The sequence below is a fragment of the Odocoileus virginianus genome, chromosome 18, assembly GCF_023699985.2.
Source record: "Odocoileus virginianus isolate 20LAN1187 ecotype Illinois chromosome 18, Ovbor_1.2, whole genome shotgun sequence".
Taxonomy (NCBI): Eukaryota; Metazoa; Chordata; class Mammalia; order Artiodactyla; family Cervidae; genus Odocoileus; species Odocoileus virginianus.
In genome coordinates this window covers 48,327,402-48,343,811 of record NC_069691.1, presented here as the reverse complement: position 1 = coordinate 48,343,811, position 16,410 = coordinate 48,327,402, and the positions used below count along the sequence as shown (strand labels likewise).

At 37.4% G+C, this 16,410-nt stretch overlaps 1 protein-coding gene across 1 annotated transcript in view; it reads right to left on the bottom strand.

Moving 5' to 3' along the window:
* Window positions 1-1,628: 1,628 nt before the first annotated feature.
* The window catches only part of HPGD (15-hydroxyprostaglandin dehydrogenase), a 36,598-nt gene continuing 21,816 nt past the window's right edge, over window positions 1,629-16,410 (bottom strand). Inside the window, exons 5-7 of the mRNA XM_020904157.2 lie at window positions 9,640-9,716; window positions 6,344-6,507; window positions 1,629-3,366 (exon numbers count right to left, since the gene is read on the bottom strand). Coding sequence (XP_020759816.1) covers window positions 3,228-3,366; window positions 6,344-6,507; window positions 9,640-9,716 — 380 coding nt within the window. The 3' untranslated portion in view covers window positions 1,629-3,227. The remainder of the gene's footprint in view (window positions 3,367-6,343; window positions 6,508-9,639; window positions 9,717-16,410) is intronic.

Here is a 16,410-nt window from a genome sequence, read left to right as displayed (position 1 = left end):
CTATAGGAGCAAATATATATTTATATGTCTCTCTGTATATCACACACACACATGAATTTAAGGACAAAGAAATAAAAATTTAAATTTAAATAAAAATTTAAATTTATACATTTAGATTTTAGAAAATGGTGCCTGACTAGCATGCAATTACTTCAGGGCAAACAAAATCTAGCAATTTACCAGTTTATCCTTTTAATTTAAGCCCAAGAGGTTAAACACACAAAAAATGTGATAGGATTTAATAAGGCAGGCAATGTGTTTTAATATCATTGTATTCTTGGGGCTTCCCTGGTGGCTCAGATGGTAAAGAATCCACCTGCAATGCAGGAGACCTGGGTTCAATTCCTGGGCTGGGAAGGTCCCTGGGAGGAGGGCATGGAAACCCATTCCAATATTCTTTCCTGGAGAATCCCCACAGACAAAGGAGCCTGGCAGGCTGCAGTCAGTCCATGGGGTCACAAAGAGTCTGACATGACTGAACAATTAAGCACAGCATAGCACATCCTTCACAGCATCTATACAGTGATGAAGAGACAGTACTTTTTGAGTATAAGATAAAGAAAACCAATGCTTTTATGGATTAGTAATAGGAATTAGTAGTAAGTCCATACATCATGCAAGATGACTGCAGGGTCACTAGCTATTGTGGAGCTAGGCCCTAGAACATCACTGCATTATAGTATTATGGAGTTAGTGATATCTTTGGGCTTCCCTGGTGGCTCAGATGATAAAGAATCTGCCTGAAATGCAGGAGGCCCAAGTTCTATCCCTGGGTTCGGAGCATTCCCTGGAGGATGGCATGGCAAACCACTCCAGTATTCTTTCCTGGAGAATTCCATGGACAGAGGATGCTGGTGGGCTACAGTACCTAGGGTTGCAAAGAGTCAGACACGACTGAGCGACTAACACTTTCACTTTCACTTTATTCATGGCTCTTAAAAACAACCTTTAGTTGGTGCTAAGTGACAAGCTCAAGTCTATAGCAGGGACACTATCAGGGAAAATATCAAATGTATGTCATGCCTGTCATTTGCCTATTTATTCTCAAATCCATCCCTTTCCACTACACTGCTCAGTTCTGTATCACCAGGGGCTGACCCTGCAAACTACATGCAAGAAAAAGCTATTTACAAATGATACTTAATTTGTGAAATGACTTACATTTTTATTAAATATGTACACTGTCAGACCTCTTCAGTGTCCTAAATTTATACACAGGGCAAAATTAGAAATTATCACATAATCACTTCTATTTTAAATGTTACCACAAGTATATAAAATTATGTTCATATGGGACAACTAAGTGTGTTAGACATTTCAGTGTCATTATCCAATCTCTTAATCTTTTTTCAGTACCCATACATTTTTAGTTTTGATACCTTGGGACCCCTATTCACATAATAAGAAAAATTTGTTCAAAAAAATTATTTACATTAAGGTTTTCACTGAAAAATTCCATTTAAGATTTCACCACTCTCTTCCCTGCAAATTTAATGTTTATTTTTCTTAACCAGTATATACAGCACCATATAACATTATGATTTATTTAAAGTTGTTTATAGAAGAAACATTTTAATGTAAAAATAATTGTAAAAAATAGAACACATTTTTTTCAGTTCTACTCAGTATTTGGGTTTAAATGTCTGCATAGTTTATTGATTTAAAAACAATAATTCAAAGTACAATGTATAGTGAAGGCCACAGTACAAAGACTTCTCCATAAATTAAAAGCTTAAGCTATAGCTTTGAGCATGACAGTGGAAGACAGAGTAAGATAAATGATATTCCTCATACCTACATCACTAACTGGTTTGTTACCAGCACAAGTTATGAACATGCTTGTGCCTAATTATACAACTTAACTTTTCTTAGATTTTCACTGATGTTTACTTCTTGGTGTTTTTCAAATATTTGGACATCTAGACAACAGTTCCTCATATTCAATCCACTCTTTAAAAGTGAAGGTAATAGATCTCTATGGCAGACTTAAAACAGAGCCATATCTGACAATTCACCAATATCTCTAAGAAATCCATACTAATCTCACATGGATGGATTTTGCTCCCACCTGGGAGCTTAGGAGCTAGCAGGCAGAATGAGGTACTTTTCAATATTTCTACAAGAAAATGACTGATTTGGAAATCTTGCGTGTCATTATCATTAGCATTAATTATTGCTTGCAAATAGCATTATCCAAAGCAGGTGCATTTAATGATCCTGTCTTAAAATACCTGACAGGGAAAATGACAAAATGCAGTTATTTTTACCTCTTGCTATTATGGCTTTGAAGACACAAAAACATCCTCAGTTGAGGCTGTCACAAAATTGGTTTCTTCTCTACATCTAAACATAGAACTCTGAATGAAGATTAGAACACTCATGAAGATTAGAAGAAAAAAGTTTTACTGAAAAGCAGGCGTTTTTGAAATTGGCACAAATAAAGAAGGAATCTGAAAAAAATTACATTTGTATTTCTTTCTTAACAAGTGTGTCTTAAATACAACATTTTAGGAGTACTAACTATGCTTATTTGCTATTGCTTTTTAAGTTTCATTCCTGAGATTTTTGGAGTCAAAATTTTTAAAGCAAGCGCAGAGGAAAAGATGTTTTCACCAGATGGAAGGGTGAACTGTAGATCAACACCTCAGTCAGTTATTTTTTGTCATTTTTCCATACATCAGATTTTTCATTTGGGATATATTCATACAGTAATTTACTCCTTACCTACTGGGCCCTAAATATGCCATGTTCTTAAAGAGCTAAAATAGTCAGCTGAAAGGTGGTGCATAAGTAAAAGTTATTGTTACTAAATATTTGCCATTGTAGGTAGCTTCCTTCTTTTAAAGTGTGAACATAGAGACAAAATGAGCTTTTTACATCTGCTTTGAATTAAATAACAATTCAAGTATCTCTTTTAAAATGAAGTTCTGAAGAAATTGACATTTATGAATCACAAATTTAAATATATCTTCTGAAAGGCAGAATATTCCTGGAATATCCCTTGTTTAGACTATAAAGATCAAAACCTAGCTTTGGTCCATGTCATATTTTTGATAGTTCCTCATTTTTAAAAGTCTGTATATTAACTAATCATTTAGAGAAAATGAACATCACATGCGTGAAAGGAAGGCTTAAAACAGTAACATTTCACTTAAAAAGCTATATTCAATAGAAGATGGAGTATGCCATTTGTGCTTATTTTCAGTTAAAGCTGACATATAAGATGTTCACTGCATTTTCGTGTGAAATGGGGTTGTGTCATAATCTTGAAAATGAATTCCCTTAGAAGTTGTGATCTTCATAATAGCACCATTCAAAGCATCATCCTCGATGAGTGTTATTAATCCATTGGCAATCATTGAAGGGCTAAATATAAAGGGAAAATAAATATTTTAAAATCAAAGAATAAGGCATAATTGTCACATCACTTTGAATTATTTTTGAAGTATCTATTCCCTTTAACAAATCATAGGGAAATGTATGTTATGCAGCACTGCTACCTGAGTTTTTAATTCAATGAGATATTCACTGAATTATAAATTTGCTGTAGATGTCCACACCTAACCTTCTGTTATTTTGATAGGAAGGATTCATAAATGTATCCTTATTATTTACATTGAGTAAATGATTATTTTCCCACCTTTAGCCTATCAGCAGAGTTTAGACCTATCAGAAATGTTCTTAGAGTAGAAATTTAAAGAATTGTCAGTTTAGTCACTCAGTCATGTCTGACTCTTGCCATCCCATGGACTGCAATATGCCAGGCTTCCCTGTTTATCACCAACTCCCAGAGCCTGCTCAAACTCATGTCCATCGAGTCAGTGATGCCATGCAACCATCCCATCCTCTGTCGTCCCCTTCTTCTCCCGCCTTCAATCTTTCCCAGCATAAGGGTCTTTTCAAATGAGTCAGTTCTTCACATCAAGTGGCCCAAGTATTGGAGTTTCAGCTTCAGCATCAGCCCTTCCAATGAATATTCAGGACTGATTTCCTTTAGGATGGACTGGTTGGATCTCCTTGCAGTCCAAGGGGACTCTCAAGAGGCTTCTCCAACACCACAGTTCAAAAACATCAATTCTTCAGCGCTCAGCTTTCTTTATAGTCCAAGTTTCACATCCATATATGACTACTGGAAAAACCATAACTTTGACTAGATGGACCTTTGTTGGCAAAGTAATGTCTCTGCTTTTCAATATGCTGTCTAGGTTGGTCATAGTTCTTCCAAGGAGCAAGTGTCTTTTAATTTCATGGCTGCAATCACCATCTGCAGTGATTTTGGAGCCCCAAAAAATAAAGTCTCTCACTATTTCCGTTGTTTCTCCATCAATTTACCATGAAGTGATGAGACTGGATGCCATGATCTTAGTGTTCTGAAAGTTGAGTTTTAAGCCAACTTTTTCATTCTCCTCTTTCACTTTCATCAAGAGGCTCTTTAGTTCTTCTTCCCTTTCTGTCACAAGGTTAGTGTCATTGCATATCTGAGGTTATTGATGTTTCTACCAGTAATCTTCATTCCAGTTTGTGCTTCATCCAGCCTGGCATTTTGCATGATGTACCCTGCATATAAGTTAAATAAGCAGAGTGACAATATACAGCCTTAACATACTCCTTTCCTTATTTGGAACCAGTCTGTTGTTCCATGTCCAGTTCTAACTGTTGCTTCTTGACCTGTGTACAGATTTTCTCAGGAGGCCAAATTGTAGAAAGAGAAAGAATTTTAGAAGGAGAAAGAATTGTAGCCAGCATTTATTGAATATCTATTATTTATCTGCTGCTATTTTAAGTACCTTCCATTTATCAACTTGTTTGTAGACTTTCCAAAGTCCTGTAAGCTTGTTATACTATCACTCCCATTCTACATTTGAGAAAATTGAGGTACCCAGAGGTTGACGGATAAGTTTGTGGTTGGTGGTGGGGTCAGGATTTGATACCGATGACTCCATCCTGTGAAATGTCAACTGCTCTAACTCAGACATGGTTAGTAAAGTGGTTGAAGTTAGAGGGCCACATGAAATGTCATGAAGGGTATATTTAAATATCTTGGAATTTAGGCTTGAGAAACCTGTATGCAGGTCAGGAAGCAACAGTTAGAACTGGACATGGAACAACAGATTGGTTCCAAATAGGAAAAGGAGTGTGTCAAGGCTGTATATTGTCACCCTGCTTATTTAACTTATATGCAGAGTACATCATGAGAAACACTGGGCTGGAAGAAGCACAAGCTGGAATCAAGATTGCCAGGAAAAATATCAATAACCTCAGATATGCAGATGACACCACCCTTAGGGCAGAAAGTGAAGAGGAACTAAAAAGCCTCTTGATGAAAGTGAAAGAGGAGAGTGAAAAAGTTGGCTTAAAGCTCAACATTCAGAAAAGATGAATGGCATCTGGTCCCATCACCTCATGGGAAATAGATGGGGAGACAGTGGAAACAGTATCAGACTTTATTTTTTTGGGCTCCAAAATCACTGCAGATGGTGATTGCAGCCATGAAATTAAAAGATGCTTACTCCTTGGAAGGAAAGTTATGACCAACCTAGATAGCATATTAAAAAGCAGAGACATTACTTTGCCAACTAAGGTCTGTCTAGTCAAGGCTATGGTTTTTCCAGTGGTCGTGTATGGATGTGAGAGTTGGACTGTGAAGAAAGCTGAGTGCCGAAAAATTGATGCTTTTGAATTGTGGTGTTGGAGAAGACTCTTGAGAGTCCCTTGGACTGCAACGAGATCCAACCAGTCCATCCTAAAGGAGATCAGTCCTGGGTGTTCATTGGAAGGACTGATGCTGAAGCTGAAACTCCAATACTTTGGCCACCTCATGCGAAGAGTTGACTCACTGGAAAAGACCCTGATGCTGGGAGGGATTGGGGGCAGGAGGAGAAGGGGATGACAGAAGATGAGATGGCTGGATGGCATCACCAACTCGATGGGCATGAGTTTGAGTAAACTCCGGGAGTTGGTGATGGACAGGGAGGCCTGACGTGCTGCGATTCATGGGGTCGCAAAGAGTCAGGCACGACTGAGTGACTGAACTGAACGTAACTGGAATTTAGGCACTTCTTCCAAAGACAATTAAACATCTCCATTTAAAAAAGTACTTCCTTATTGCTAAAGGTATTAATAATTCATTCTCTACATCTAAAAACAAAATTCATGATATATAAATAGAGGCTATTCAGAAACCCAGAAAAAAGTTTTCTGCAGAGATTTTGCCAAACCAAAACTTTGAAGCTTGCATGAGTTTCTCAGATGTAAAAGCTAATTTTTTTCCCTTTTGATTGTTTATATCTAGATGGCCCCTTGCTTTGTCATATTAAAGGAAGATAGGTATAGCTTTACTTACTCCAAAACTCCATAGTATTTCATCATATCCTTGATAGGATCCATGTATTCTATATATTTCCCCATGTTTTCTTCTTTTTCAATGGATTTGAGGATGGGTGTATTAACAAAGCCTGGGCAAATTGCGTTCAGTCTCACACCACTGTTCATGAGATTAGCAGCCATCTGTCAATTGGAAGTAGAAGGTTGCAGGTTTCAGGAGTTTTGTAAATGTATCATGTATGATAAACTGATAATTAAAGCTACTTAAAAGACTCTGATGTGAAAATCACTAACAGCTATCCTTCTAGCTCTATAAAGATAGCTATGATAAGGCTGACTGATGGCAGAAAGTTAAAGAATACATAACTAAAGTGGTAAACTAATTCCCAAAAGCCTCACTGAATTTCTAAAAATTCAGTATAGAGCACTTCTGAAAATACTTGATTATCTAAAGTATTCTTACCTACTCAACAGTGCAGGAAGCTGAAGGTAAGAAGCTAAGGCTTAGGTAGAAAGATGTATATGTATGACCAAGCCTGTTCACTTTCCACCTGAAACTACCACAATGTTGCTAATCAGCTATACCCCACCACACACACACAAAGTTTAAAATAAATAAAAAATAAGCTAAGGCATTAGAATTGATATCCCAAGTTTTCTTTGAAACGGGTTGTATTAAAGTATTCTTACTTACTTAAAAATACTTTTAGTGGAAAATTTTAGGACTTTCATTATTCTAAAGACATTTAGTAACTGGCACTATCTGGACGACAATTTTAAGTATTTTCAGACTAACATCTTTTGGCTTAATTTTCAACTTATAGATTTTATTTGAACTATTCGTAAAACAAAATTTAAGTCAGTTGTTTGTAGATTCCTTTTTCTTCCTTGCTAAAATTTACTCATAAGACCTCAAATCAATACTCATAATGCTTCAAGTTTATCTGTGGACAAACACAGAGTAATCAGAAATTTTAGTTGCCTGATGTGGACTAAGGTCAAACAAGATGATGTTCTGCTTTCTTGTTTCAGCTCCTCTACCGTGAACAAGCATACTTTTCAGGGTACTTGCCCAGGTTTTTCTCATCTGTGTGCTTTTTTTTTGTGATTTAACTATTTGAAATGCCCTCAAGGCATAGTGCTGAAGTGCTTTCTAGTATTTCTAAGTGCAAGAAGGCTGCAATGTGCCTTATGGGAGAAAATACATACATTAGAGGAGCTTCCTTCAGGCGTGAGGTATAAAAGCTATTGGCCATGCTATTAATAATACAATATGTATTACACACAATACATATTAAATAAGGTGTCTTTAAATAGAAATATACTTAAAACTATGCTGTGTGTGGATTGGTTGAACAGGACATTGTGACCAGAGGCTTGCAGGAACTTAACCCCGAATTTCCCTTAGAAGCAATAGTTCAGTATCCTCTAATTCAGTGTTTGCAAGTGATTTTACAGAACATAACTAACAAATAATGAGCATCAATTGTACAAGTTCCAATCTTGTAACTGTAAATACAACATTTCTGGTCTTTGCTTTGATTAACTTTGCTTCCCTTGTGGCTCAGCAGTAAAGGATCCACCTGCAATGCAAGAGCTGCAGGAGACATGGGTTTAACCTCTGTGTCGGGAAGATCCCCTGCAGGAAGGCATAGCAACCCACTCCAGTATTCCTGTCTGGAGAATCCCATGGACAGACGAGCCTGGTGGGCTACAGTGGCAAAGAGTCTGACACCAGTGAAATAATTTAGCGTGCACGCATGCATGCACTTTGTTTTGTAATAATGTTATGTGTTCATTAAAAGTTGATTTAAAGATTAAGACTTTGTAAGTTAAATTAAAATTTCCAATCAGTTTTGATTATGAGTGTGACAGCTGCTTATTTTCCTTTTTGACTGAACATTTACCATTCACCGTCTGCTTTCTCTATGCCTATCAGTTTTTGCTATTAATGATTTCCTCGTCATCAGGCCCCTCTCTCCGTCTCAACCAGAGTAACCAGTGCAGAGGTCTCCCAGCTGCTCTTTTGTCTTCTACTTATGTCCGCTCTCATACATTTGTTTTGTTTTGTTTTTTGGCAGCACCACACGGCTTGTGGGATCTTAGTTCCCTGACCAGGGACTGAACCCTCGCCCCTGGCAGTGAGAGTGCAGAGTCATAACCACAGGATCACCAGGGAATTCCCATACATTCTCTAAATAGTAGCAAGAATGGTCCTCTTCACATGGAAATATAATTTTGTCACTCCTGTGCAGAAAAGACCCAATGACAGCTATACTTAGAATAAAGTCCAAGTTCATGACCTTGACCCGTAAGTCGCCTTTGGTCTGGTTCTTGTTTACACCTCTGGTCAAACATCATTCTACTTTACCCTTGTTCATCAGGCTCCACTTAAGCTGTACTTTTTTTTTCAGTTATTATAAAATGGTACGTCATACTATCAATGCATGTGGTCAGTTACAGCTAAAATATTTTTCTAAGCTCCGCACACATTTACCCTAGATCTCTATGGAGACAGAATCCTTGACAATGCTACCAGGTAAAAGCTAGCCTCACCCCTTCCTCCATCCTCCAGGCTCTGACTCATTTTTACCATATCTTCAGGATTAGTAATGCAGGGAGCATTTAAGGAAGTCTATAGTTAATGATTTTTTAATTTGGAGTCAATTTCAAAAATAAAGGCTTTTTTGTTTTTTTAATCCTTAAGGATTTTTTCAGTAAACTGTGTTTAGAATCTACTTCATGTTAAAATAATCTACTCTATAGTTGGTCCTTTATGTTACCTGGAAACTATTTTTAATAATAAATAAGGATGAGGTGGTTAGCTAGCATCACCAACTCAATGGATATTAATTCAAGCAAACTCTGGGAAATAGCGAAAGGCCGAGGAAGTCTGGCATGCTGCAGTCCATGGGATCACAAAGAGTCAGACATGGCTTAGTGGCTGAACAACAACTCTGAAGTATAATTTATTTTTCTATCTTTAATCTAAATGTATCTAAAAATTTTAAAGCAAATTCTGGCTTTTTTTTTTTTTTTTTCATAAAAATGTAAACATACAATGCACTCTACCTGCACTGTTTACTTTTTCTGCCTTTTTTTTTTGGTCATACCATGCAGCTTGTGTGATCTTAGTTCCTTGACCAAAGATTGAACCCATGTCCCCTGCATTGGAAGTGAGGAATCTCAAAAACTGGACCACCAAGGAAGTCCCTAAATGTACTGAATTTTAACTCTGTTCCCCTCTACTTTATAGAGCTCATCTGTCACATTTGCACAGAAAGAGAAAGAGAGATATTGTGGCTGTGTTCTCACCGCTGCCGAGCGTGTGAATCCAATTATGCCATGTTTTGAAGCACAATAAACAGGCTGCTGTGCAACAGGCATGAGCCCTGAAACAGACAAATAAAAACCAAAAACAATTTTATTTTAAAAAAGCAGACAAATCCCAACAATTGCTGTGAAAATAAATAATCTGTGCCTGTTCCATTTTAAGATTGATCTTAGAAAATACTCTAAGGTCATCACTGGACAACTTTGCAAAACTCACTAGTCCTAGCATTGTATATTTCTAGCATGACCTCTGCTCTATTGTTCTGAATTTACAGTTGGTAAGTTACAGCCTAAGGATACAGGCAAGGGTGATATAAAAGTTTATCTGCTTCCTTGACAAAGTCAAGAAAAGTTGACCCTATCTAAAACACCAAAAGAATCATCTTGAAAACAAGTAAGTTAATATTAACTTTCAGTTTTTAAGCCTGGATTTTAAAAAGTGTATATTCTGCATTTTTTAAGGTTGAAGGAATTTAAATAGCTTAAGCAGGATTTGGAGGGTACTATTTGTCTTCATTTTAAGTCTTCATTTCTCTCCCCTGAACTGCCCTGAAAAATGCCTCTAAGTGTTGAAGACAATTAAAATTCAACTTCTTTTGATTCTGATCTGTAGCAGATGCCTAGATCTTCTCATTCCATGACTTAGGAAAAGAAAACCAGAAACAAAAATGCTTGATCCTAATTTATTTCCTTTCATAATTACATACTCAACAACAGAATTCAAGCAATTTTACAATTGCCTTAATTTTCCATAGACATGCAATAGTAACTGTTCAAATACATGATTAAATTCACAGTCCAGGAAAAGGTAGTATTGTAGCATATATAGTATCTTCTCTCTCCTACCTCCCAGCCCAATAGCACCTCCCATCCAAAGAAACGAAACAAGAAAAACAAACTTTAATGTAGATATTTGTACTACCAAGCTTATTTTTTTTGAAAAAAGTTTTTCTGTTTTATGGGAGTATAGCCAATTAACAATATTGTGATAGTTTCAGAACAGTGAAGGGTCTCAGCCATACATATACATGTATCTGTTCTTCCTCAAACTCCCCTGGATGAAAGGGGTTTTGGGGGGAGACAGTAGGTCCTTGTTGGTTATCCATTTCAAATATAGCAGTATGTACATGTCCATCACAAACTCCCTAACTATCCCTTCTCCCATCCTTCCTCCCAGCAACCTTAAGTTCGTGCTCTATGTCTGTGAGTTTTTCTGTTTTGTAAATAAGTTCACTTTTATTTCTCCTAATTGTCAATTCTCTATCTCAATCAACAGTGAAACTTTTAATTACAGCTGTTTTTCCATCTTGGCTTTTAACTTCCTAAGTCAATGTGCTCTATCATTTTTACAATTTGTGCCTTCTCCAAATCAGGAAGCAGCAATCCCTGATTACTATAATGTTGTTACTATCAAATATCATGCTAATACTACTAAATGATTCTGCTGAGATGTGCTCACCTCCACCCAGCTAACTAGTCCCAGAACACTACTGATCATGAGCCGGTTACGCCAAAGTTCAGCGAAACTTAACCACTTCCTGGGTGCCTGCCAGGTCTCAATTTATGAAGTATGTTTGCTCAAGAGCAGTTTAAATCCCTGGGATGGTAGATCACACAGACTGCATCCACCCAGTGATCTCAAAGCATGGAACATGTGCTTCTCCTTTTTGTTTTGTTTTTGTTCAGTAACATGTGCAAGTTAATTAAGGTCTTCAGTGTCAGTCAACAAGAATTCATGATTCTTTCACAGATGAATTAGGTATACAGGTGTATTAAGAGATCAAGATAAAGCAAATAAACAGGTACAGTCAGACACTGCTGCTTCTTGTTCTTGTTAGTTACTGTTCTACCGTCTCCTTCAATGTTTATGAGGTCAAGGCAGTGGTTGTAGGTGGTGTTCACAAACAGCAGGAAATGCAGAGTGAACCTGAATCAGAGATGAGCTAGTTGACAGCCAAAACTCAGAAGGACGCTGATCACAGACGTTGTCAAAGATGAAGGTGGGATGAATTTCTGTTACATATGTGAGAGCACTGAACTTCTGAACCCAAACTGGTTCAAAGTGTCACAGCAGTGAAGGAGATCTAATACTGCTGTGCTGCTTCTAAGAAGCAATCTGCAAAACGCATTTTCCTTTAAAGGTATATTGGAGATGCAATCAGAATTTGTCTGCATTTAAAGTGGCGCTTGGTCTTGTGCAAAGTGACGCTCCTAGCATTCCAGTGATATTTTCACTGTGATCCTGCAAAATGCTTCCTCTTACTCTGCTTTCACTTTCTGGTATTAGATCAAAGTCTGCATAAATCCTTTTCAGACATTCTAAAACCAAACATCCTTTTAAGATATTTTTATAGCTTGGTGGTATAACTGGCATAAAATAAACTGCACATATTTAAAGTGTGTGGTTTCATAAGTTTTGACGTACGTCGACACCCATGAAACCATGACCACAATCAAGATATGAACACAAACATCCCCCAAAAATTTCCCTGTGCGTGCTCTGTGGTCCCTTCTTTCTGCTTTCCCCTCCCCTCTGAGCAACCACTGATCTGTTCTGTGTCACTATAGATTAGTCTGCCTCTTTTAGAAGTTTATATAAATATAAGCACACAACATAAACTTTTCTACCTGGATTCTTTCAGGATAATTCTTACGGGATTCATCCCATGTTGTAATGTCTATCAATAGCTCATTTCTCATTCTTTCTTTTTCTGAATAGTATTACACTGTAAGGATGTATCTATCAATTGCATATACCATGCTCTTTTGATACATATATTCAGTTTGGAGGATGATAAAAGAAAGAAAATTCTATTTTTCAATTATTTTATTTAGGCAAGTTGTAGTTAATTTAGTTACATAGTTTTTCTTTATCTCCCTACTACTTGCAGATTTTAACTATTGCTTCTTACATTTTGAACAGCTAAAAATCCTGCAGGGTTTTGCCCCCAACTTGCCAACTGACTTTCAGTGTAGACATTTGCTCTCTCTCCCTCAGTTTGCTGCTTTGGAAAGGAGGGCTAAAGGGAGAGAGAAAAGCGGTTTTTTTTTTTTGGACAATGACTTTAACTGAGGTTGAAATGTTTCAGAAATCCAACATTTCTCTTGGGTCTCATGACCCAAGTATAAACATTATTTTTGTTGCAGTTGCAGTCAACTTCAGTATTGGTTAGCCATACTCTATTACTGACCTTAGACTCACAGTACTAACATATACTTATATATGGTTTCCACATGCTTCAGATAAAAATCTGTTCTGAGGCTAGAAATAAGGGTCAGCACAGAGAATTGTTCAGGCTGTGTCCAATATGACTCCGGGATTAACACTCACATGGTAGTTTGTAGAAATTGTGCCCCACAGAGTGCCTGTAGTTTATAATCTGCACAACCATACATGGAAGCCCTCGGTGGTAGAGGAGGATGAACCAGTGGAGGTAGGAAGAAAACAAGTTTAAGCATCGTGTCATAGAAATTAAAGATGGAAATATTTTAAGAAGCCTACATTGGTTACTTTTATCAAGTGCAGAATCAAAGAGAATCACTTTTCTTTGAGATATTATCAAGTCTCAAAATCCCTCATCTAAAATTGTAGCTGTCACAAAAATAAAAAACCGGTGCCAAAAAATCCATGATGAACAACAACAACAAAAAATCAAACTTTAAAAAATAAAAATAGTAGCCCTCTTGGTTTCACCTCTTTCTCTAGCTGCCTCTGCAGAGCTCCATAGCTTACCCTAATCAGGCTTTAATCTGACCAGTCCAAACAGATCTTGTGGAGGTTGCCAGTGACCTACGTCTGCTAAGGCTAAACCTTCGTCTTGCTGGACACTTTCCTCAACAGCAACCAACACAGTGAATTAAGCTCTCCTTGAAACACTTTCCTCCTGTCTCTGGTGTCCTTCCACATCACGCTTGCTAGCAGCTCCTCCTCCTCCTCAACCAGACCCAGGAATAGGCTGGAGGACTCAAGAACTGACCTTGGCCCTCTCTGCCTTTTTAAATAATTTTATTTATTTATTTATGTATTTATGGCTGTCCTGGGTCTTCCTTGCTGCGTGGGCTTTCTCTAGACTCAGAGAGTGGGGGCTACCATCTAGTGTACAGGCTTCTCACTGCAGTATCTCCTCTTGTTGCAGAACATTGGATCTAGGTGCGTGAGCTCTATCGTTGCAGCTCCTGGGCTCTAGAGCATGGCTCAAAAGTTGTGGGGCACAGCTTAGTTGTTCCAAGGCATGTGGGATTCTTCCTAGACCAGAAGTCAAACCCGTGTGCCCTGCATTGGCAGGGAGATGCTTTACCACTCATTGAGCCACCAAGGAAGTCCCCTCTCTTTCTATGCACACTCTTGCCCTCCGTGACTTTATCCACTCTTGTGGATGAAATACATTCTCTCATTGTCTCTTTCATTCTCTCTCTCACATAAACACACATGATTTTTGAATTTAAATTCCACATTTCCAGCCAGGATCTCTTCCTCTGTCTCGAGACTTCCCATTAGTTTTCTTCCCTTAAAATACAGTGTGTGCTAATTCAAAAGCTTTTATAGGAGTGAATTCATTTTAGAAATATGTGTTTGGTACCAATTAGGTGCCAAATAGAACGAAAACATGTTTTAAATCGTTAGTTAAAAATGTATAAAACCAAGGGGAGGATCACTATTTGACCAGAATGTCGTCTCTTATACTATTTAACCATTTAAAAATGTCCTTCTAATTGAATTTATTGAGAGGAATTACAGGAGTTTGGAACTGGGGTGCCAGACTGCTGCTGCTGCTGCTGCTAAATCGCTTCAGTCATGTCCGACTCTTGCGACCCCATACACGGCAGCCCACCAGGATCCACCGTCCCTGGGATTCTCCAGGCAAGAACACTGGAGTGGGTTGTCATTTCCTTCTCTAATGAAGGAAAGTGAAAAGTGAAAGTGAAGTCGCTCAGTTGTGTCTGACTCTTCGCAACCCCATGGACTGCAGCCTACTAGGCTCCTCTGTCCATGGGATTTTCCAGGCAAGAGTACTGGAGTGGGGTGCCAGTGTCAGACTAGCTGATCTCAAATCCTGAATCTACCACAGTGAGCTCTGCCTTTAGAGGGGTTACTTCTGGATACCGTGGTGTTGTCCTTGTGTGAACTTGAGGAGTAATAGTAGCTATTGTGAGTCCTAAATGAGCTAATTTACATAAAATACTTAAAACTGTGCATACCACGTAAAAGCTCTACCTACCATTTGCTGTTATTTTTCTATAAATGCAAATTAAACATTTTTCTTAAGATGAACCATCTCAAAGTCTTGTTTTATTAATTAGTTTACCTGTTTATCCACAGTGCACGTTTTTTATGAAAATGTCTTTTACACTAAAATGCCACAAATCTGGTACAGCATCCTAACTCAATTTGGTTTCTGACCCTTGGCCAACTGTGTACTATTGCTAGTCCTAATTCAAAAGTCTTTACAGAGTGCCTTCATTTAACAACTATGTATTCAGTAACTTTAAATACAAAGGATAATGAAGTAGTATTTAAAATATGCTCTGTTGAAATGTGTAAATGAAATCGGAGGGCCCCTCATGCAGGGGGAGGGTAGAACTTTGATATTCAACCAGCCAGATGACCCCATCTGACTTCACAGGGAGTTCTGCCAGTATAATGACTGCAGGCGCAGTTGCTGGCATGAATTTAGATATTTTAAAATCTTGCAAATTAATTCCCATATGCACAGAGAAATTCTTTTGTCTTCATGTTAAAGGATTTAAGAATAACAAAACAAGGATTGTGACCAGGAGAGAACAGTCTCTAAAGAAATGTCATATTGTTGGACGTTGTGAGGAATCCTTAATTGTGCTTAAAAATAGATGCCTTAAATTATAAAAAAATTAGGAAGAAACTTTTGATGCTTATTTATTCTAGGCCCAGCACTGTGCAAGTTTACTTAAAGAATTGCAAAATGGCTCTCTCCAAAATAGAACACATTTAATTAGTGGCAGGTTTATGTCTGTCATAACTGAGATTAAGAAAAATAATATCAACAGAGGGAGACATTCTACCCGTGAAACAGAGAAATATTTTCTACAACCACTCAGGATAATAACACCAAATGACACCAACTGATGGAATAACTACCAAAAAACGTTTAAATACTTGAAAATTAAACCTGCAATTACAGGATAAAGTCATTCAGAAAGCTAAAATATCATTTCAATTTCCACATTAGTTCTTCTACCTTTAACATTCTTTCTACCCATATTTACAAAAGATAGCTTCAATACCTACATTTCACTGAGAGTAAAAAGCTCAAAAAGTTTTGGTACAAAAAACTGAAATATGCTCAGATGGCAATAGTACTGAATCCTTGAACATACTTGCTTTTAAGTCGATAGAAACCACTTAAAATAATGTATAGTGTAAAATAATGTATAGTGTATAATAATGTATAGTGTAAAATAAACTATACAGAAGTGTTAAAGAAATCGACTTAGGAAAGTAAATTGAGAGTCTAAACATACTGATTTCTTTGCATGATAAACTTTGGGCTCAGCAGCTGTGCCCAAAAGCAGGAATTGGAACTCTTCACATTTTCTACCCATCTCACATTGTCTACCCACCTCTCTAGGTTTGACCACCACTTCTTTAATAGAAGGGGAAAGGAGGACTAGTGAGAATGCATTTATCTATGTTTATTCAGAAAGCTAACTGAAGTAACTGGTGGATTCCTCATTATATGATCTTTCACACAGTAGAAAGATCTTATCTGACTTTAT